Source organism: Anguilla rostrata, chromosome 4 (assembly GCF_018555375.3).
Source record: "Anguilla rostrata isolate EN2019 chromosome 4, ASM1855537v3, whole genome shotgun sequence".
NCBI classification, from domain to species: Eukaryota; Metazoa; Chordata; class Actinopteri; order Anguilliformes; family Anguillidae; genus Anguilla; species Anguilla rostrata.
Window position 1 is genome coordinate 34,919,351 of NC_057936.1, and position 21,908 is coordinate 34,941,258.

Here is a 21,908-nt window from a genome sequence, read left to right on the forward strand (position 1 = left end):
CTACTGTGCGCCCTCCGAAACGGACAAAGGGCATTGCAAGGACGGGACGGGACGGGACAGGATGGGCCAAGGCTGTGTGGTTGGGCATTGTGAACCAGGGAGAAAAATGGGGGAAATAGTTTGCTCAGAAGAGCACAGCCTCCTACTCTTTAGGAGCCGAATCACCTGAGCAGTGTGCAATTCAAACAGATCAGCCTGGGTTGTATAGGACAGAAGTAGCCTACACCTCTATGTTTATAAATGCTTTGAAGATTCTGGCTTGGCATCCTCATCCAAAATTAAAGAAATGACAGAGTTCTCATACTTTGTAATTTTCAGTATGTTTTCGGACTAGGGGCAGTATTTACGTGGAGGTAGTATTATGTATTTTCATTTTTTAAATTTCCTTTTATTTCCTTTTATTTGTGCTTTGAGCCAGTTGGACCAGACTTGCAGTTAGCACCATGCTTTTACAGGATCTCAGCCATATGACTGAATAAGGGTCTCGTGGACTGCCTGCAGCAGCCAGCAAAAGGGAAACAGCACATGTCCCGCCTGTTTGGTTTAATCTCATAAGCTGCATTTAGAAATTTCACGTTTATGAACTTTACATTTTACGCTTGTGTTCATAACGGAATGGAAGGATGAAGGCACAGAAATGGCAGTTCTTTTACATGCAAATTGCACAATAGTGACCCCGCCCCCGTGTCTGTTGGGGTTAATGAATTGAAGATTAAGTATTAAACGACAGATGAGGGGGGGCTTTGGGGATAAAGGAAACGGGCCCAACCTCCAGCTCGCTCTGCGGAGGTGAAAGGTGAAAGGTGAAGCTTTAGCTCTGCACACGTGCATTTTCAGAAAGGGCATCATGAAGGAATCCTTTTTCTCAGCCTGTATTGCCCATCTGTGCCGGTTAAATCTGCTTTTCCTCCTTTTCTTTCTTTAAGTTTCTCTTCTCCTCTTTTCTCTTCTTGCTGCGGCTGAAGCAACACAGGTCTCTGCGTCTGCGCTGTCTCTCCTGATGTGACTCAATTCAAAATGATTTTATAACCTGAAGCCTACGCCCCATCCCCGCATAATAGCTGAAACCAAATACTCCCGATACCAGGGTGTGCGTTTAACCGTAACTATAATCTTAAACCTATTCCCGTAACTCCGCTGTGGCAATCAATAGCTGATGTATCAGCCTTTCAACAGGCTGCGCTCACTCTCACCCAACGCTTTGGGATTTGGAAACATGAGGATCCTCTCTCTAGCTCTTCGCTTTGGATCTGGTCTGATCCGTACTATTGGACAAACAGAGGAGTGCCAGGTGGAGTTGGCTGTAAACAGAATTCAGTGTGAAAACAGAGACATAATTCTACTTCGAAATGTCATTTCCTGGCTACCGAGATAAACGGGAAACGGCCCGCATGTTTATTTTTCTTACCACCACTGGCGCGGCCAGAAAAAACGTTGTAATGACATTGACCATTAAATGATATGCAGGGGATAGATTTCAGCAGCTCTTATCTCTTTATAACACAGCAAGCTCAGGTTAGAGAGCTGGAGGGAACACAAATGAGCTGGCTATGGCCTGCCCCAGGGGACTGTGGGAAGGTGGAGGGAGCTGGGTGGGAGGGAGGGACGGAGAGGAGAAGGCGGTGTGATGGAGGGTGGATGGCGGATGTTGGGGACAGAGCACCCCAAGCCCAAGCTGATCATGAAGAGCCCTGAGTCGTGTGAGTGGGACAGACGGGCAGTCAACAGGGCACGGTATGCCTTTCAGTATGCCTTTGGAGCAGCTCATCTTTAACTTTGGAGTAGTCCATATTCAACCTTGGAGCAGTCAATGTTTGGCCTTGGAGCAGTTCATTTTTGACCTTGGAGAAGCTAATGTTTGACCTTGGAGCAGTTCATGCTCAGCTCCAGGCCGGATGAGGCTGAAGCCAAGCTACATTTCTCTCACTCTGGGTTGGACAGCATCATGTGATCCAAACCCTGGATGGCTCTTCCATGACACCTTTGTATTGGACTACATGCATGTACCCCTTCAGGTATCAAAAAAATCAAAGAAAACCAAGTAACCCCTTTGTAGAAACCAACTAGTCCAGTGTTTGTAGTGTCATTCCAATTGTAATTTTTTTTCTCTCAGAAGATTACTCGTTAGTTGAGAGCCTCCTATTTACTGATCCCATTGAAGCGCTACCCACACTTGGAACGTGCTTAACATGAGCACAGTGTCTTCGTGTTTCTGCCAAATTCCACTCAATTACAGGGTTGGAGAGTGGTCCTCTGGGCTTTGCAGCTGGGATCAATCAGGGCCTTATGTATCGGCCTACATTGCATACATGTTACCGGGCTTCTGAGTCCTGTACCAGGAGTCTCTAATACTTATCTGGTAGGAATGAAAGAAGAACACTACTAGTTTAGTGGAGGCTAGACTCATGGAGATCTGGTGAGAACATTGTACAGGTGGTGCCCCCCCCCCCCCCAAGTGGCAGAACAGACTGAGCATTTCCTTTGATGGGCTTGAGGGACCATTAGCATCTCTTGGCGTGCTGTGTGAATGAAGGCTGTTCTTGGAAACCTGCTGTAAACCTGCCTCTGTTAGACTAGTGGGACCATCTGACCTAAAATCCATCACCACCCCCAGTCCCTGCTAGTTTTTCCCAAACCAACTGTTCCAAATTCAAAATCCAGGAGGGAATTTGCACAGGTCAATAGTAATTCAGCTTCCTTGCATCAATATTCCACCATTATAGCTCCATCCCAAGTTTAAAACTGAATTACTATTGACACTGCAATACAGGAACTGAAGCTGGTCAATTCAGAACTGACCCAAATCCTCACAATAACAATGGATTGGTTCGCATTCCCACTAATTCCCTCAAGAGCCTTTTATAAACAGATCTTTAAACCTCTGCTATAAATAGAGCTATGCTGACTGAACCAAACACCTTGCCCGAGGGGACCCACAACAAGGCAAGACTGCTTTTTGTCTCACTGTGTTTGTCTCAATGGTTGTGTCTCAGACTAGCAATGAGAAGGTTCAAACTGCAGTGAAGAACGCTTTGGCTTTTTCTGGAAGAGCATCGCAGGCTGAAGTTGTGGGTCGCGGTGCAGGGCTGTAAGCAAAAAATCTCAAGACACAAAGTCAGTGCACAATCTATGGCCAGCAGAATTTCACAGAGTAATCCCCCAAAAATATAACCGGGATAGAGAGGGCTTTGGGAGGCCCTTGTTCAGTGTTTCAGTGTTATTAGTAATTTGGGGTCTAGTGACCTGAAGCACATCCCTGATGCATCAATGCTGTAGAGCTCTGGGGAGAGCGTCCTGAACCCCCCACCCCACTGGTGAGCACATCACAGTCAACGGCAGGGGAACACAAAACCTGAAGGGGGTAATCTTTTGTGAAGTGGGTCGAGCATCCCTGCCTCCTCCCCTTTTTTTCCCCCTCTGTTCCCTGCCCCCCTCAAATCTGTGCAATTAAAACATTTTGCGGTTGTTAGAATGGTGATGAGATCAGCCCGTTTAGGACAATAGGTGTTGCTGGATTATGAGTTTATGTGTTCGGATATCAGCAAGGAGAGCTCATAATAGCTGGACTGCTGTATACACTTCAGCAAGAGAGCATGTTTAGTAAATTTCCTAGTGGTGCTAATCCCAGAAGGTGAGAAGAGGCATTGAAAGGGAGCACATTGTTTGTGGAATATGTAGTATTGTGCTCAATCAGGCCCAATCAGGAAGTACGAAATATCCCTCTGAGTTTTCCTGTGACTGAAAACAGGGAAAGTATCACTTATTTTTAGCATTGGGACCACCTATAGCCTTAACCCATCGGTTATACTTCACGCTTTTGTTTATATTAGTCAGGCTGCCCCAGTGAGGATGCAAAGAAAGTAGGCTATTTCATTCTGAAGGGATATGAATGACCATAAACTGCTCTTCACAGTTCCTGAACTGTGTTCTGCGTGCTGGATTCTGCATCCGTATGCATGAGGGACTTGTCCATTTCAATACACGAACGTAATGTTTTCATGTCATTTGTTTTTCAAACATGATTATTTTCTCCTATGTAAATAGAGAGTTACATTATAAATTATACATAAAGAAATGTTGCCATGTTAAAGATTACATTTACTTTAATATGAACAGGGCTACAGCTTTTAAAAATGACTTTGTATAGTCAACTGTGTATTTCTTTAGAGAAAGAGTCTGCCTAACTCCACTAGAGTACCTGTAAAAAATGCACTTGGTCCCGCAGAGTGGTAGTTAGAAAAGAGACATTTTTATATCTAACTGAAACATGTGGTATTTAATATTTCACACAGGCATTTGGTGGGCAGGTTATTGAACACAATATTTAAGTGAGTGCAATTTTCTGCTCTGCAGTTTTTCCAGTGAAAAAAAGAGCTCTCTCCAAATTTCCCTGGGGACCTCGGAGGCGAGCTTGGCTTTTTGTCAGAAATGTAATCTCTTTGATAGTTTATCATGGTTTTAACATCTATTGGCAATAAAACTATAGTCAATTTGCATTTCCAGTGTTTTTCTTTTGCGTTTCAGAATTGCAAAGCTGACATTAGGCAAGACGTGGAAGGCAGCCAAATGCTTGCAAACAACTTGGCCTTAATCATGATTTAAAAAACGAGGGGGCATTAAAGAAAGCGCGGGGCTGCAGCGGATTTGGCCCTGAAATAAATGTTTCATTGTTGTGGGTGGGTGTGTCATCTCAGCGACGCACCATGGCAACGCCCTTTCCCATTATTTACCGCTTTCACGTGAGCAGCTCGGCGCACGGACTTCCGTACGTCCTCACTTTTTTTTTTTTTTTTTTGCAGATGCACAGATGTGGGTCTGGAGGGTCCCCTGTGGTCCGGAGAGGGAGGGGTCCTGAAATGTTAGGGTTAGCGTTAGCGTTTAAGCGCTCGCCCGCGGGAGCGTTCGGCAGCGTGGAAGGGCGCCAGCGCCAGCCCCGCTTATTTGCGCACTGTGGGTTTAACCGCTCACAGATCACAGCGCTCCGTCCCCCGCGCGGGGGGGGGGGGCAACGCTCAGGTAATGGTCGAGGACGGTGGGAGATTTTGGGGGGAGGGAGCAGAATGAATTTAACTCGGGTATTGACTGAATCGACGGATTACCCCATGGCCTGTTGGCCTGATGGCGGGGGAGAGGGGGGGAAGGGGGGAGCAGTTTGGCCCCCCGCTGGGGTAATATGCATTCTGCTGGTGGAGTTTTAGCACAGCCATGCATTGCTATTGCACGGGTGAAACAGTATATGTACCTGCTACCCCCAGCATACCGATTAATCCCTCACTCACAGTGAGAGAGGACACACTAGGCAACGTTAGACTAATGCCAATGCAATGGGACTTGCACGTGGAATGCACTGACATCTTTTTTTTACCTCTGAAAACCACAGGCCCTTGTGGGTCAAGGGGATACCACAAGTGTTTCAATCTGAATTCTGTCTACTTCATGGGGGTGCAGTGCTGTTCATTGAAAACAGACGTGCACACGCACACCCACCTGCACACACGCGTAAAAAAACAAACCATTTCAGCGTGGTCAGCTACGGTGTCGTACGAGGTGCCGCACAGCGCTGCTCTGGGGAAGGCCTTCCCACGCCGAGCGGCATTCAGGTCCTCGCCGCTCGGCCGTGTGTCGGTTATCACCTGCGGCGCCGAGCTCTCGCTCTAAAGCGCGTGGACCTCAGCGGCTCCTGTAGGGTTAATAATGACTTGAGCTGAGCGGGGGGCTAATTGAGTTTTCGCCCGCGTGTGCGGGACCTGCAGACGCGCGCGGCGCTGGTGTAGCTGAGCGTTTCGGACAGGGGAAGTCAAAGGCAAAGTGAGCGCGGGCTCCAGAGAGGTTTCCTGCTCAGCCACTTCAAAGGCAATGAGCCATGCGCCTCACTCTCTCCAGCGCTGCGTTTGGAGGCTCCCAGGCCTCACAGTGACAAGTACTTGGCAGTGCCTGATGGCCCTCAGAACGGAGGATGCAGCCAGTGGAAACGTCTAGTAACTGTTCTTAAAGGGCCAGGGGTCCACTTTGACTGCCCCCCACTTGCTCTGGTCCATGAAATTTACCTCAGTACAGTCGTTTTGAAATCATGGCTATTTGCCATAATGCTGTACTATTAAAGGAATTATCCCCCTCTCTCCCCCCCCCAACACTCCCCCCTCTGTTCTGCACTCTCCTAAATCTCAAATCTCCTCAGGATACCTGGCAGTTGCGAAGAGGCCGGGTAAGATCCAAGCTGAGAGACCAGCAGTATTTAACGCTGTGTTCTGGCTTTGATAAAAAAAAATCTATATTTTTCACTCCCCCACACAAAGTCAAGAGCTCTACAGCCTTGCCAACTCCAAATCCAAATCCAACTCCCACTCCCACTCCCACTCGCACACCCCACAGCCATCCATGCAAGATGAAGCCACAGTACCGTTTCTGAGAGCTCCTCAGATAAAAAAAAAAAAGGAAAAAGAAAAAGCATACCTGGGTCAGATGGTATGAAGACAGAATGGCGTATTGACAAAGAGCGCACACCTCATTTGGAAAAAGAGGCCCAACATATTACTTTCAGCTCCTGGTTGGGCTATAGATTTATTTTGGAGAGGTGCATTACTTATTCATGCGCCTGCACAACCTGCGGGAAACATGAGAGGGATCGATGCCTGTGACCTTGGGCCTGACTGCTCACTCCCTCTTTTTTGACTGATTCGGTGCATTTTTGGGGAGTTCTGAGGCTGTATTGGGCAGGGTTAGGGTGCTCTGGGTGGGGGGGGGCTGTAACCTCCATGCTGAAGCAGAGCATTTGGTTTCAAAGGAATCACTCCTGTTAAAATACTTTAAGAATAACAATACGAGTCCCGCCCTTTACAAAATGGAGCTCCTTGTGAGATGATGCTTAGTTGAATGGAGGGCCCCTCAAAGACACTGTTCTAAGACTCTTCCTGTACACAGAGGCAGGTCTACTCAGAACATGTAGAACAGGGGTTGCTCAGTCTTATCAAGAAATGGTATTTTTTCGTTCCAACCAAACAGTTGTACACCTGGTTCTACTAATCAACCACTACAGTCTTTGCTAAGGACCTTGATTAGTACAATCAGGTGTGTAACTGCTTGGTTGGAACAAAAACCTGCACCGGCCTCTTCGGGATAAGATCGAATACACCTGATGGACCCCAGCAAGATTGCTGACCCAGTGCATGAGTGAGCATTACGTCCTGGAGAACACTTCCCTTTAAAACTACCTTAGGAAACCCCACGATGCAATTTAACCATAGAAAATATTAGAAAACATAAAAAAACCTTGCTGAATGTTTGAATTACATTACCAAAATGTACCATCATTTCAAAATTCTAAGATAAGCATATAGTTAACAGTGATTAATGATTGATGCACATACAAAATGGCGTTTTTTTTTTTCATTTTGAAGAGCAATTGCTTTTGTAAAATTTCAGCACTGAGTATTTTGTAAACCTAAACTGGTCTTATTTGAAAACAGGGATTTCATAATGACGCAATAAAAACATTGCTACTATTATTTCTCTGAGCTATGAAACACAAGTAATTACTGAAACATATTTAACCCTGGAAAATCTTTATCAGATATGTCAGTAAATAAAAACCTGATGAAATGGGTTGCAACTAATGCAAAAGTACAGGGTATTTAGGCAGATGAATAAGAATTGCTTTAAATTTCAGTATTACGATAATATGATGGGAAAAATAATTACGAAAGTTGCTTTGTTGATGTATTTTATTGTGAGATGGGGAGTCATAAAAAACTAAACGAAACAAAAAACAAAACCTATAAAAAATGACCATGGATTAAACAGGGACACTTAAAACGAGTTTGTGGCCTTGACTCAGACATAAAAAGTAACAAATTGGCACAAATAAAACATAAAAAGGTATGTCAATACAATTTTGGCTTTGTAAAAGGACAGGACAGCTTCATGGTTAGGATACTCCTTCAATACAACAGCAAAGATTCATGCTATTAGTCACACAGTTAGTTTTCAAAGTTCAGTAGCTTCATAAAAAATGGGGAAAATAAAACTAACTTGATAATGAATGCGAAGGTAACAGGTTCTAATTGAGTTTCCCAGGTGTTTTTGCCAAAGACGAGCTGAAATGTTAACATAATTCTCTTTTCAAAACATATCTCAAAATGCCAGATGTTTTCGTCCAGCTTTGAATTCTTTTACCGTCCAAATTATTTTTCATACTAAAATATATTATTGTATTAATACAAACTACAGTATTGTACACTACACTGTGTAATAAATAACCATAAAGAAATATAAAAATAAGACACATAAATATAAAAGTTTTCTAAAACTAAACAGGTATGTATATCAGTGAGGAGGGTACTAATACTGCCATTGTTGAAAACATACAGTACACAGTTTTTTGCATGAACATTTAAAAAAATAAACTAAAACAAAACAAACAGACATAAAACAAAATTAATACTGACAGGTAAAACCATCTAAAACATGTCATCGTGGGACCATATTTAGTAATATTTGTTACCTGAAGAGCAGCCAAGCTTGCCATACATTTTAAACAAGTGCACAAAATCACAAACAATTGGCATTCCAAGGCAGGAGAATAAACATATGTGTGTATACGTTTTAGCCTAAAGGTCTATCCATCCTGAACACCCAACACTAGGTATGGGAGAGAAAGGCATCAAGAACCCCATAATGGGTGGAAATATAGCCTGCTGTCAATCACTGACTTTTGTGAACCAAATCAAATCATCGCTCTTAGTTATGTTGGGTGGCACATTCTGCTGACACCACTGGTTTTCAGTGTAGTGGCGCACCCCACATCTGGGATCAAGTCCTGACCGCGCCGGGGCCGACTGTAGCCGGCGGTGCCTTATTGGCCACAATGTTTCCCAGGGAGTGAGGGTTGGGGTCAACAGGGCTGTCCCTGCCTCGTCGCTCAACAGTGACCCCTCTGGTTGACTGGGTTACCTGCAGCCTGCCTCCTGCCTGCCCCGAGTCTGCATGCACTGCTACAATAAACTGACTGGGGCTCAGCTGACGGGCTGCAGGGTGAAATCAACTGGCCCTCCTGAATTGACAGGGGGTGTCAAAGCAATAGGACGGGCCTCCAAATACAACTGGGAATTCCTCATTCAGAAAGAAGGAAAACGGGCTAACATTAGTTTTTTAAAAAGACAGCTCCCAACAGCAAAAAACGGCGACCACTTCAAATCCGTGTCATCAGCAACACGAAACGATTCAGTCCACATAAGTCCGGGGATCACAAAGCCCTTATCTTCCCATCACTATCGAACGCACCTCCATTTTTAATACAAAAATAGTAGTTATAAAAACAAGCAAACGTGTCTCAAGTTAACACTGTGTGTATGCAGTACCTTCACCTCAAAAGTCGTATTTTTTTTTCGAAGGGACAACGAGAGTGGTGAAACGGGCAACGAAGATGGTGGACAAATGTTAGTTAATATGGGCCCTGGGACGCAGAGCAACTGGCTACAGCCGCTGAGTTAACACTGATCAATGGCACTTACAGCTCACAGGTCTTGCATAAGGCTGGGGGGGTGGGCAGGGAAGTAAACTGCTCTGTTATTGTACGTCCTCCTGCTTCGCCTGATACTAGAACACTGAAGACAGAAGACTCAACCACAGACAATCGGGGGGTTGGGGGGGGGGGGAAAGGAAAACAAAAACAGGGCGAGAATCCTGGAATCCGCGGTTCTGACACCGCCCCTTTCCTCTGGCGGTATCAGGCGCCACATCCTTTCTTTTTTCACTCCCCAGAATATATTTTTCTTCTTAAGGCTCACAATTCACTTAAAAAACAAACGCTTGGCTAACATCAGCTGACGTAATGGAGATCTACTCTACTGCACTAATACTGAGGGGTAGACCACACTGATGCAGGTTGTATCCATAGGTAAACCAGGAATACTGTAGTGCAGGTTTTTTTTCTTCATCCAACCTAATAAAATACTGATTTAGTTCATTGGCAATAAAAAGGTATAGAAATCTCTCCCAACTGTACAGCTTAAAAGGTCAAAACATGAGCGACAAAAATTAGTAACACTGATAAAAGAAATGACCCAGGATGCTTCAGTAATAAAACATTATCTAAAACGTGTCAACTCTAGCTTTCAGAGTCAGTATATGCATTTTTTGTTAAACTTTATGTACTTTTTTTTACAAACAATTGTAACACTGAAAATTTTTCTCACGTGAAAAAGTTTTTCTTTTTCTTTTTTTTTTTTTTTAAGATCAGGCACACCAGGATTTATACACAGTAGTGTACTGAAGCACAGCATCCATATAGTAATCTTCCATTCTTCCCATACAATACAATTTGTATTGTATAGTGGGAAAAACAGCTGTGGTATCAACTCCTTGCATTGGATTCCTTCTGTTCGTTTCGTAATTTTAGAAAATGTGATTCTCCTGGCTCCCATCTTCTTCGTGGTCATGCTCCGTTATGGTATCGCTCTCCTCTTTCTCCGCCTCCGCCTCCTCCACTCCCATAGACAGTGTGCCCTCCTCGGCTTCCATCGGCTCCTCTTCCCTCTGCACCTCCTCTGGCTCCTGCGCCTCCCCTTCCCCTGGTGCTTCCTGCACCTCCATTGTTTCTTCGTGTGCTGCCTCCCCTTGAACAAGTGCCTCCTTCTCCTCCTCCTCTTCCTCTTCCTCCTCCTCCTCTTCCTGCATTGTCTCTTCCTCTTGCTCTGGCTCCGCCTCCTTGTTCTCTTCTTGTATTTCTTCATCTTCCTGCAAAGGCTCCTCCCCTTCCTCCTCCTCTCCTTGCATCAGCTCCTCCCCCTCCCCTTCATCCCCGCTGTCTTCCCTTTCCCCTTCCTCACCTATCCGCACCACCCTTATGTCCTCCTCATTGACGCTGCCCCCCTCAGCCTCCTCTTCCTCCTCCTCCTCCTCGCTGTCCTCGTCCTCCCGGGTGCTGCTCTCCCTGTCGTCCGAGTCCAGGTGGGAGGGCGGGGAGGCGGCCCTGCTGTCTGACCGCTCCTCGACGGGCGGCAGCAGCCCCTCCCGAGCCCCCGGCTCGGCCCCGTCCTGCCGCTCCTGCGCCTCCTTCTTGCAGTAGGAGTAGCGGTGGTTCATGTGCTGGGAGTAGGAGCCGGAGTGGGAGAAGCGGCGGCCGCACTTGTCGCACTGGTAGGGCTTCTCCCCCGAGTGCAGCCGCATGTGTTCGATCAGGTGGTGCTTGTGTTTGAAGGCCTTGCTGCAGATCCCGCACTCGTGAGGCCTCTTACCTGCAGAGGAGACAAGGGCGGGGTTCCCTGTGAGAGCACTGGCAGCACTCCGATATCTACAGCACCCTGTTCTCTCCGCTAATACAAAAACACAGTCTAAACTAATGACTGGAAAACTGCTGTGTTTGAGCATGGCCCTATATTCAGTACACTGTAACTACAGAACTACACTGCGCCCGGTAAATAGCGAAGGCGCTTAATTTAAGGTAACGGCCCTCAGTTAAGGACTCCGAGTTCACTGGAGGACTGCAGGCCCGAATCCCACAAATAAAAAAGGAGAACAAATGGGCTGAGCAGCCAAAGGTCGAAGGTCACAGTGATGTAATCTGGAACTGAACAGACCACCCGGAGCCAGGCGCTCCCATGGTAACAGAAAGCCCCCTGTGGGCGGGCGGTGTGCGGTAACGCTTGGACGCGGCCCTCGCAGGCTGCGGGGAGCGAAAGAGGAACGCGGTTAATCGCGAGCAGAACCCCGACGCCACATCCGAGTTTGCTTAAAGGGGCCGGGGCTGATTGGTCACGGGTAGGCTGCTGCAGCTGTCGATTACGACCTCACGCTGGGCTACAACCGTTCAGCCGGGCCGCGTCGGCGCTCACCGTAAAAAGCAGCGCGTGCTGCGTGGCTGGCTAAACAGAACTTTCTGGAACAAACAAAATTGTTCCGTTGTTCCGGACCGCCCGCCTGAGTTTTCGCAGGCGCGGGGCGCCGTTTCCGGCGGCGGCAGGAGGGGCGGCCTTTCCCCCACGTACCTGTGTGCTCATACTTGTGCCTCAGCAGGGAGCTGCTCTTCTGGAAGATCTTGTCGCACAGGTCGCACGCGTACGTGCCTTTCTCCAGCTTCCTGGCTTTCTTCCGGGGCTGGGCCGAGTCCGAGTCGTTCTGGTCCTCCACGGCGGAGACGCCCTCGGGGCTAGTGTCCTGCCTCTCCTCCTGGGGGGTGGGAAATCCCGTTACATTGGGCTGTTTAAGAAAGTTAGGGATAGTCCGGTTTTTAAAAAAAGCTGGATTCCACATATATGGCTGCAGTTAAATGGAATTCAAGAAAGAGAAGGCTTCATTTGCCGTTTATGCACCCAATTTATGCCCGAACCCAGTAATTTTGGAACTTTACAATTAGACTGAAGCAGTGGCCTCATTCACCTGTGGTATCGCTTCTAAATGACAACCTGTCTTTGGGTTTAAGGCAGATATATGGCAAACTGGCGTAGCAGCAGCTGGTACTTGATAGGAAGGCTGTAAGTCTATGGAATAATAATAAATATAAACCATAAACCCATTCATTATAAAAAGGGAGGGGTAGGAGTGTTTGTATAATCCCTATGTATACTGAATGGTGCTGGGTATGAAGCATTCATATCCTTATGGATAATTAGAATAAAGTGCAGCCTGTAAACCTGGAAGAAGCACCTCAGTACGTTACATTATAAACTGCTTTTAGCAGTCAGCCTCATTCCCATCCTGTCCATCCACTACCACGCATTACTCCACATTATATACACGGCTTAAACCTGAACATGTACCGAAAGGTGGATCCAACTGCTGTTTTCCAAACTTTATCATTTCACATTCGGCTTTGGGAACCTGAATCCTTCTACAGCTTTTACGTTGTACGGGCCAAATTTATCTACAATAAACTTCCCTACCTCTATCACATTGCTTGTGTTTTTTAGGCTACATTAGATTTACATTTTTAACTTTTGAAACAAGAGACTGCTAATACTAGCTAACTATAGTTAGCATACATTAAATTTTTCTACCAGTTAGCCAGATAGATAAACTACATGGTAAAAAGTATGTGGACACCTGACATCCAACATCTCATCCAAAATTATGGGCACTAATATAGAGTCGGACCACCCTTAGCTGTTATAACAACCCCCACTCTTCTGGGAAGGCTTAATACTAGATGTTGGACCATTACTGCAGGGATTTGCTTCCATTCTGCCAGAAGAGCATCAGTGAGGTTGGGCACTGATTGGGCGATTAGACCTGGTTCGCATTTGACTTTCAAATTGATCCCAAAGGTTTTGGATGAGGTTGAGGTCTGGGCTCTGTGCAGGCCAGTCAAGTTCTTCCACACCATTCTTGACAAAACTATTTCTAAATATTGTCATACTGAAACAGGAAAGGGCCTTCCCAAAAAGCACAAAATTGTCTAGAATGTGATTGTATGCTGTAGCATTAAGATTTGCCTAGGGGCCTAGCCCAAACCATGAAAAATAGCCCTAGACCAAGGGGTGTCCAGATACTTTTGGTCATACAGTGTACATAGCAAACCGTTAGCTCTATTAGCACGACAATAACATTATGTGGCTCAGTAATGAAAATTTTAAGTTGTCCAAAATAGCCTAAAGTTGGTCCAAATTCTTTTCTAGTAACCAAAGCAGTTGCACAATGCTGCTCTTTGCCACCCCACGGAATGCTATTGCGCAATCCAAAGCCATGTTGGGTGCATTAGCGGTAGTCCTGCAGCTCCACATATGAACAAAAAACAATAGTGGTGGACATGACACCCAAACTCCTTCCCTTTCTTTAAAAAAAAACCAAAAAAAAAAAACACACTCCAGCCTTATCCCCCTTCAGTTCATCAAGGAAATAAGCATGATGCTGGGACGTGCTATTCGGCACCACCAAGTGATTTGTAGCAATCAATCTCATTGAAATCAGATTTAATTTATATTGCGGTCTTGACAAAATAACCATTAAAGACGGCTACACAGATAAAGCTCTTTAAAGAAGCAAATAATTAGATGTTCTATGGTCTTGCAACAAGACTTTTTATAAATAACAGTTTCTCAAAGGTCAAAATTATTTGCTGTTGAGGGGCCAAAATTGGCAAAATGGTGGCAGCTTAAGATGAATCTATTTGGCTGAATGATATAGGTGAACACAGTTTTCTGAATTATCAGGCAATAGTAACTGAAGCCTTGAAACAAGCTTTTAAACATTACAGCTGCTTCCTGGGTCTTTAAACATGAAGGCAACATCAATGTCTTGACAGTGTCCAGAATTTGAAAGGATTACTTTGTTCAAAAGTAAAATTTGATTAGGGGTTGCGAAATGACTCACTTTAAAAAAAAAAAAAAAACATCCTGGGTATTTTTCACAAGTCCACAAAGAAGATATCCATCTTAAGGACTTATATGGCCATTTTGAGAGCAAATATGAAGTAAAGTTACTTTTCAATAACCCAAATATTACAATAATCATAATCACTTATTGGCTGAAACTCCTTATTACAGATTCACATCAGTCAAAACAGAATAAAGCAGACATTAGTGTGTCTACGCAAGAATGTGTCTTCAGATGTGCTTGTAAAAGCAGCAGTTCTGCTCTGTGAATTCAATACGTGTCCTACTGTCTGGCATTCACTTTTAATGATGCAAAATGACTGTAACAGCATATGCTGCACGAATACATGATTGTAATCAGTCGGACTTGACCCTGCAATCTGCTGGTGGGAACATTCTCGTGGGAAATTCTGATATATTCCAAAAATGGCTACAGTCAGCCAGCTAAGTTGAGCGGCACAGCCGGCACAGACAGACTGCAGGCACCCAATCCACCAAAGGTGCTGTTCTTACACAATTACACCCTCCTTTCCCAGGCTATGCTGTGGCCAATTATACCAAACTGCAGGCCTACCATCCACAGCCAATGTTGGCACGGTCAGAATTGAAAACCAGATCATGGGTTTCCTCACTGAAACCTAGTGTTTTAGCATCATGATGTGAAAGCCACCAAACTAAACCTTTTAAACAAGCAGACTGTGGGGGTTTGATTTAATAAAATGTGCCCAGACTGTTTAAGGGCAACCCACTAGATTAATGTGGGGCCTTATCTCAATAAGGGCTACATTGCTCACACTATCTCAATACGGTGGCAGGAAGTAAGAGTTTAAAGACAAAGAAATTTAGTTCTCATTGAGTGATTAACATCCATGGTTACGGTCAGACTCCTTTTTTTAAAAATACCTGCCCCTTCATGATAAAAGCTCTGTTTGGGTTGCACATTTTCAAACATGCTAAACTCCATAACACAGGAACATATGAAATTATGGGAAATTAAGACGTAACTTGTGCTTCAAGGTGAATTTCTACCATTGTGGTCATATAAAAAAAAATAGAATAGAATAGAAAAACTGGCTCCCATTGCCAGTTCAGCCTCCTCAGTTTTTCCTGTTTCAATCTTAATAGGCTTTAAGGTTCATTTGATTGAATCCAAACCAACTTGAAAACTTATTTGGCTGATATGCATATGTCCTTCAACTGACTAAGTTTAATTGAATCTAGGGGTCTATTTCATACTTAAGAATTGTTAATTGAGATAGAAAAAAATGGGTTTTTAATAGTGTCCTCTTCAACAGTAAGGGGGGGGGGTGTGGTTCAGTCATCCATTTCAGCCAAACACATGATGTCTTCCAGTTCTTCACCTGGTCTCTGCACCATTATGGAACACAGTAATTAGGCCCCATCAGATGTTAAACTGTAAACACTGCAGGCCTTTTGGAGTTCAGCATGAGCTACACTCTGCATTACAGCCAGACTGAGTCCCCAGATGCCTGGGCTGACACACACAGGATTTGTTGGCAGAAACTCTCTCCGTGTGTGCGCTCAGCACGGGAACGAATTAGCCACGTCTTCAGCAGGAGGGATCAATCCCACTCCCTCTCTCCCTCTCTCCGTGCGCTAAGAGAGCCGCGATCCGTTGGCCCGGGGGGGAAGGCCTGGAGCCGGTTCCATCCGCACGCCCAGCCTCCAGGCGCAACAGCTCGTTACCGTCAGGGACGGCCGCCAAGCGGTTATGGGATACGCGAGCTTCCCACGTATCCCGTGACTGTTTGGGGGCCTCCGCCCTCGCGCTGAAACACGGGGGCGGCTGAGGGCTGAGCTCACCGGGTGTAGGCCGGCCCCAGCAGCGGCAGAGGAGACCTGGAGGAGAGACTCCAGCCAGCACATCTGGGCCGGGCTCTCCGAGGGAGAGCCGCCTGGGGTCTCGGCTCCCTTTCAGCTTCGGCCACAACGCTGGGAGCGATGCGCGGCTCTGGGGCCGCGTGGATATTTCAGGAATGCAGTGATGGGTCACATGACGACACAGCGAGTCAAGACTGAACAAAGATCGTTAACTCTTAGCAGTTATGTGGCTCAAAACTACAGTTGCTACAGTTCTCAAGCAGGGTCGTTTATGTCCACGTTCGCAATGAGGGCGAGGCTCTTTTCCTCTCCTCTTGCCATGACTACTGTAACTGCCTCCTTGCTGGCCTCCCTACCTCTGCAACCAAACCTGTACTGCAACCTAGCCCTTCTAGTACGCTGCCTACCTGGTTTACAACCTCCCAAAACACTCCCACGTCACCCCCTTCCTTGCTGCCCTCCACAGGTTATCTGTAACCACTTTATCATATTGCATCAAATTTAAAACCTGGGTGCTGGCTTACCAGGCTACTAAAGGGACTTCCCCTTTCCACCTTCCAAACATCATCAGACCACCAGAGAACCTGTTCAGCAACCCTCGCCCCTCCCCCTCTGTGACCCTGCGCTTCCTGGTCACCTCTGCTGTGGTTCTGAATGTGGCCAGGGTTTTGAAATACAGATGACTCCAGACAAACCTGGTTGCTGCCGTTGGCCTGCACAGGCTGCTGCAGCATCTCCGGCCCCGTGGGGCTGCCTCCCGGAGCGGCGTAGCTGTAGGCCAGCTGCGGGATCAGTATGGTCTGCTTGTTGGCGGTCAGCGCCCGTAAGCAGGAGATGCTGTTCTGGCCGGCGATGGCCACGATAGTGGGCAGCTGAGTGGCAACAATGTTGATGGGGTTGGCACTTGAGTGGGCGACGTAAAGGGGGTTGGGGCCGGCATCGGCCGCTCCGTTAGTCAGCGGCTCTTTCTTTATGCAAGTCAAGTTCAGGGGCTCTTCCTGAACGGAGTAAACACTGCCGTGGTAAACGCTGCTGCCGCCGGCCCGGTCCCCCTCCTCTCGCGGCAGCTTTGGTAGCGACAGGTCCAGCGGCTCCTCCGTGTCCTTCTCGGACTTTGGGACGAGCCCGCCCGCCGACAGGTTTAGTGGTGAGGGGGAGGTCGGGGCGCTCTCGGACCCGTTGACGGCGGGCTCGGCGGACGCGGGCCGCGAGCCCGTTAGTGTCTCTGTGCCCTCCGCCGTGGCCTTCCCGTCCGGTCCGGGAGAACGGGCGCACTCGGTCACTTGGGTTCCCTCCGCCTGGGGGTCGGGCTCCTCCGCTGCGACTTGCCCCGTCTGCATCTTCTCAAACCACTTCTTGACCACGTCCAAGGGCAGGCTGACCGACTCGGAGATCTTGGCGAGTTCATCGCGGGTGGGCTGCGCGTTGAGCGCGTAGTAGGCCTTCAGGAGCGACAGGAGGTTTTTGAGCGGGGGCTGACTGGGGGACAGGTTAGCGTCCAGCAGAAGGGACGAGATCACCAACTCCGCCCTTTCGGCATCAGCGCCGTTGACCCTGAGGGTCTCCTTCTTACAGTGTTTCAGCTGGTGAAGTGCATCTAAGCTGTCGGGGCAGTCTTCACAAAGGAGACACGTTCCGGTGCCCTTATCCGACTCTTTCTCCGCCCCTGTCTCTGCCTCTTTCTCTGCCTTCTTGCTTTTGTCCAGTTTGACCGTGAGGTCCTCGGGGAGCTTTTCGGCCTTGCAGACGTCAGCTCCCCTGGAGGGGACCTCCTTCTTCAGGCCCGGGGCTCCCAGCGAGGCCTGACCTGCGTCCAGGCTGTAGTTGATTATGATCTTAGTGGTGCCATCTTGATCGACGACGGGAAGACTGATAGCCGAGATGACGGAGTGGGCGGCGCCCGGCTGGGCCTGTCCCACCCCGCCCCCTGCCGTGATGCCAACGACCGCGCCCGGCTCTTTGGAGGCGGTGGCGTTGAGGTGGGCGTTCTCCAGGACCTGGCGGAGCACGTTCCCGTCCACCGCCACCTTGAGGACGTTCTGGATGTCGCTCAGGTTGATGCTGATGGGGGAAACCAGGCCCACCGTGGGCAGCACCACGGCCTGCACCATGCCCTGAGGGGAGGCCACCGCCTGCAGGGCGGAGCCCCCGTTGAACACCCCGTTGGCCCCCGTCCCCACCACCACCGGTTTGTACTCGTACTCCACGGGTTCCGATTTGATCTGGTGGAGGGGCAGCTGCTCCTGCAGGGGCTTGCCGTGTTCCGTCTTGTCGCGGAGTTGGGCCCTGGACGGGGTCGGGGGCGGGGAGGGCAAGGAGGGGGAGGGGCACTGGGGCGCTTTGCCCCCCGGGCGGGGCCGTCCGTTCACGGGGGTCATGCCGATGCACTTCTTGCTGCTGATGTGGGAGCTGTAGGAGCCGGAGTGGGAGAAGCGCTTCTTGCAGTTGGAGCACTCGTATGGCTTCTCTCCTGCAAACCACACAGGCATTTTTTTCTCCATTAAACAAACATTAAAAAAAGAATAAAACCTGCAGGGTAGCCTGGGCTTGTTTCGGCCATACCGCAATGCTGACATAATGGAAGCAAATGCTCCCTAATTGCAGTCTGAATCGCCAACAGCAACACAATTTTGACGCGTTGAACAAGAACTCGAGCTTCATAACACAATCAAGAAATATAAATATGGTGCATTACGAAATCTAAACATTGACCAATGTGGAAATAACACAATTGGGTTTGGAGCCAGGGCCAACGGGGTGTTTGTCAAAAGCCAACCGTGCCGGCCCTCCCCCTGGGTACGCTGCCATGGCGACGAGTTTTGGTACTCACCGCTGTGGATGCGCAAGTGCTCCTTCAGGTGGTGCTTGTATTTAAATGCTTTTCCGCATTCAGTGCACTTGAATTTGCGATTGCCCCCGGTCTGCGTCACATGGGTCTGGCAGACAAAAAAAGAGAGAGAGATTCAGAGGATTGGTGTGCACGGTAACCTGTCTACTACATACAAATCATTTTCTAAATTCTATTTCATAATTGAATTCTGCTTAAATGGAAGCAGACCAATGCCCGGATTCAAATGACATTTGTCCTAAAGTTTGACTAGCAAGAGAAAAGTTATGTCTTTACAATCTCTCTTAAATCCAGTGATTGTTGAATTCACCAAACTGTGAAGGGAATACAATGACGGTGAGTTAAAGTTGATGCCATTTTGATTGCATTCAAGTCAATGGTATCATTAGGCTGTCATTACCAAAAGAGAAATGATCTGGTCTGACAATCGGATACTATCAACAGACCTGCAAATACCGCGTTGATTCAATTTAAAGTACTAGCATCTGCCGCATGGTGTGATCGATAAGAACCGAGCAAATACCCGCTGAAAAATGATCAGAAAGTGACGCAGCGCTGAAAACACAGGAAATGGCACCTTGCAAAAAAAAAAAAAAAAAAAAGAATTGGCTAATGCTGAGGAAGAGATAAACATTCAGGTAGGTAATGGCACAGTAATAGCACTAAGTGGGAATGGATCCCCGACTCCTCAGCCAATCAATGAAGCAGGAACTCAGTGCAGATAAAGAGAACCCCATCTACACTCTGTCCGAAACGACAAAAACTGCGTTCGCTGGGGGTGAGCTGTGCTAAACCAGTCGTGCGTGCAGCCTGCGCCACTGTGATGCTCAGCTGAGACCCACTGTCTACGCCCTGGGTTTTCAACAGGGGGTCTGTGGACCCCTGGGGGTCCGTGAAGGTCCTGTAGGGGGGTCCGTGGTCAGACATGTGATTTATAGATTTGGAAAAATATTCTTTTTGAAAGCCCCTGGTCTGTGTTACTGTGTTGGCCCTCTGACCCGGTCTGTGACCTGGGCCCAGCGGCCGCAGCGCTGACGGAGGTGGACGGCGGGCGGTTCCGGTACCTGGTCTCGGCCAGACTTGTGCGCGGTCATGTGGCGGTCCAGCTGCGTGCGGTAGGCGAAGGTGTAGCTGCAGAGCGAGCAGCTGAAGTTGTCCTCGCTCTTCTCGTGGCGGTACTTGATGTGCTCCTTCAGGGAGGTGTAGCGCTTGTAGCCGCGGGCGCAGTAGGGGCACGTGAGCAGCTGGGAGAAGGCGTCCGGGGTGCCTGGGAGAGGGGGGAGAGGGACACAAGGGCTGGGAACTTTGGCGGGATCGACGGGCGCGGCTACAGAGGGCGATAGCGCGGAGGAGGCTGCCGACAGGCGCTAGAGCGGGAGCCAGTGGCAGCGGTGGGGTCACATGGGGACAGGAAGGGAACTTTGACTGACGAAAGATCGCCCCCCCACCCACAGAACTACGGACTGGAGGAAGGTGATGATCCCAGGAGTACCTTAAGAGGATCAGGAAACATTCAATAGGAAGTGCACGAATAGTATACCCTAATCGATGTAAAACTGTATTTATGGACTCGGCAAACCCATCAAAGACCCTTCACGGATATGTATACTATATTTTGTGTCTTTTTTTTTTTAGATAAACAAGTGTAACATTAAACCTTGTTGGCAAGAGTTCTTTTCTTTTCCATTCGAAAGATATGAATATCTCGGAAATATCACACTACATAACAAGCTTCGGATTGTTGAATAAAACATGCCACGTCTGGCTCTGTTTGGTGCACTAATAACCTGTGCCTTTCCCTTTTTGATCAGTAATAACAAGGAGAGGCTTTTGATGCCTGAACTATACGTTGCAGCGCGCAGAGAAACTGGGGCAGGCAGATTAGACGTTTTCAAGGCGAGGCAGCCAGCAGGGAGGCATAATTAGGCGTAAGCGAAGCGCTACACATATCTGAGGGGAGAACACACAGGTGAGTTATTTAAGTCAGCCCTGTGAACTGCAGCACATTAATCCACAGACACAAGCCCGTCATGGACTTCACCAATGTGAGAGAACTTCTCAGGTGCTGTTATTTTTCTCACTGCAGGTAAATAGGTGAGGCCGTTAGATGCCATAAGGAGCTCTGCTGTGGTCTTCCACAGATGAACATGGCTTCATTTAAAGCTGTTTAAAGCATTCATGGTCTAGAGAAAGATATGTATGATGGTAATGTTACACCAGCACTTCTGAGGGTGTGTTTAAGAAGGCAAAATGCTACTGAAAGGAGGAAGAGACCTCTGATGACACAGACACACGTCTAACTCTTACTCTCTGGATATTTACTCCCATCATGCTGTCTTTCTTGGCATGTACCACCAATGGCAATGGGTGGAAGGAGGAAGTAGTGGGAAGGAAGCTAATGTTAAAGTGAGGATTCAGAAGGGAATTGTAGTTTAAAAGAAGGGAGGCGGTGAGGGTTTGGGTTGAGGTGATGGGGGTGAAACATGGTGAATGCGAAGAGTGTTGGTTTGGGTGAAGAGGTTCTTGGGTGTTGTAGTTCAGAAGAGCAGAGCGGTTGTGGGTAAAGTTGTTGAGGTGGATGGGAGTTGTAGTCCACATGGTGGTCATGGGCACATGGCTGTGGCGGGGGCTTTACCGTTCTCGTCGTGGATGCCGGCTTCGGGCGTGCCCTGCCGCGGCTCGTCCTCCGGCGCCTCGGGGTAGATGACGGCGGTGTCGCCCTGCTGCAGCATCTCCTCCACCATTGCGTCTGTGCTGCGCTCTTCATCCCCGTCTGAACCACACTCATCCTTCACTGCAACGCACAGGGACACACCAAACCCCCTCAGCGAGGCCACCAGACTGAGACTCACTCCAACCGCCTCAGTCAGCGGTGCAGTGGTTAGAGACCTGTGCTGGTAGCCAGAGGGCTG

At 47.9% G+C, this 21,908-nt stretch overlaps 1 protein-coding gene and 1 long non-coding RNA gene across 4 annotated transcripts in view; one reads left to right on the plus strand and one right to left on the minus strand.

The window, feature by feature from the left end:
* The window catches only part of LOC135253285 (uncharacterized), a 35,923-nt gene that overhangs the window by 10,383 nt on the left and 3,632 nt on the right, over positions 1-21,908 (plus strand). The gene's annotated exons all lie outside the window — the stretch shown is intronic.
* The window catches only part of zeb1b (zinc finger E-box binding homeobox 1b), a 96,305-nt gene continuing 82,100 nt past the window's right edge, over positions 7,704-21,908 (minus strand). For all 3 annotated transcript variants that reach the window (XM_064332371.1, XM_064332372.1, XM_064332373.1), the window contains exons 4-9: positions 21,632-21,790; positions 20,061-20,263; positions 18,979-19,084; positions 16,844-18,618; positions 11,985-12,165; positions 7,704-11,234 (exon numbers count right to left, since the gene is read on the minus strand). In XM_064332371.1, coding sequence (XP_064188441.1) covers positions 10,393-11,234; positions 11,985-12,165; positions 16,844-18,618; positions 18,979-19,084; positions 20,061-20,263; positions 21,632-21,790 — 3,266 coding nt within the window. In that variant the 3' untranslated portion in view covers positions 7,704-10,392. The remainder of the gene's footprint in view (positions 11,235-11,984; positions 12,166-16,843; positions 18,619-18,978; positions 19,085-20,060; positions 20,264-21,631; positions 21,791-21,908) is intronic.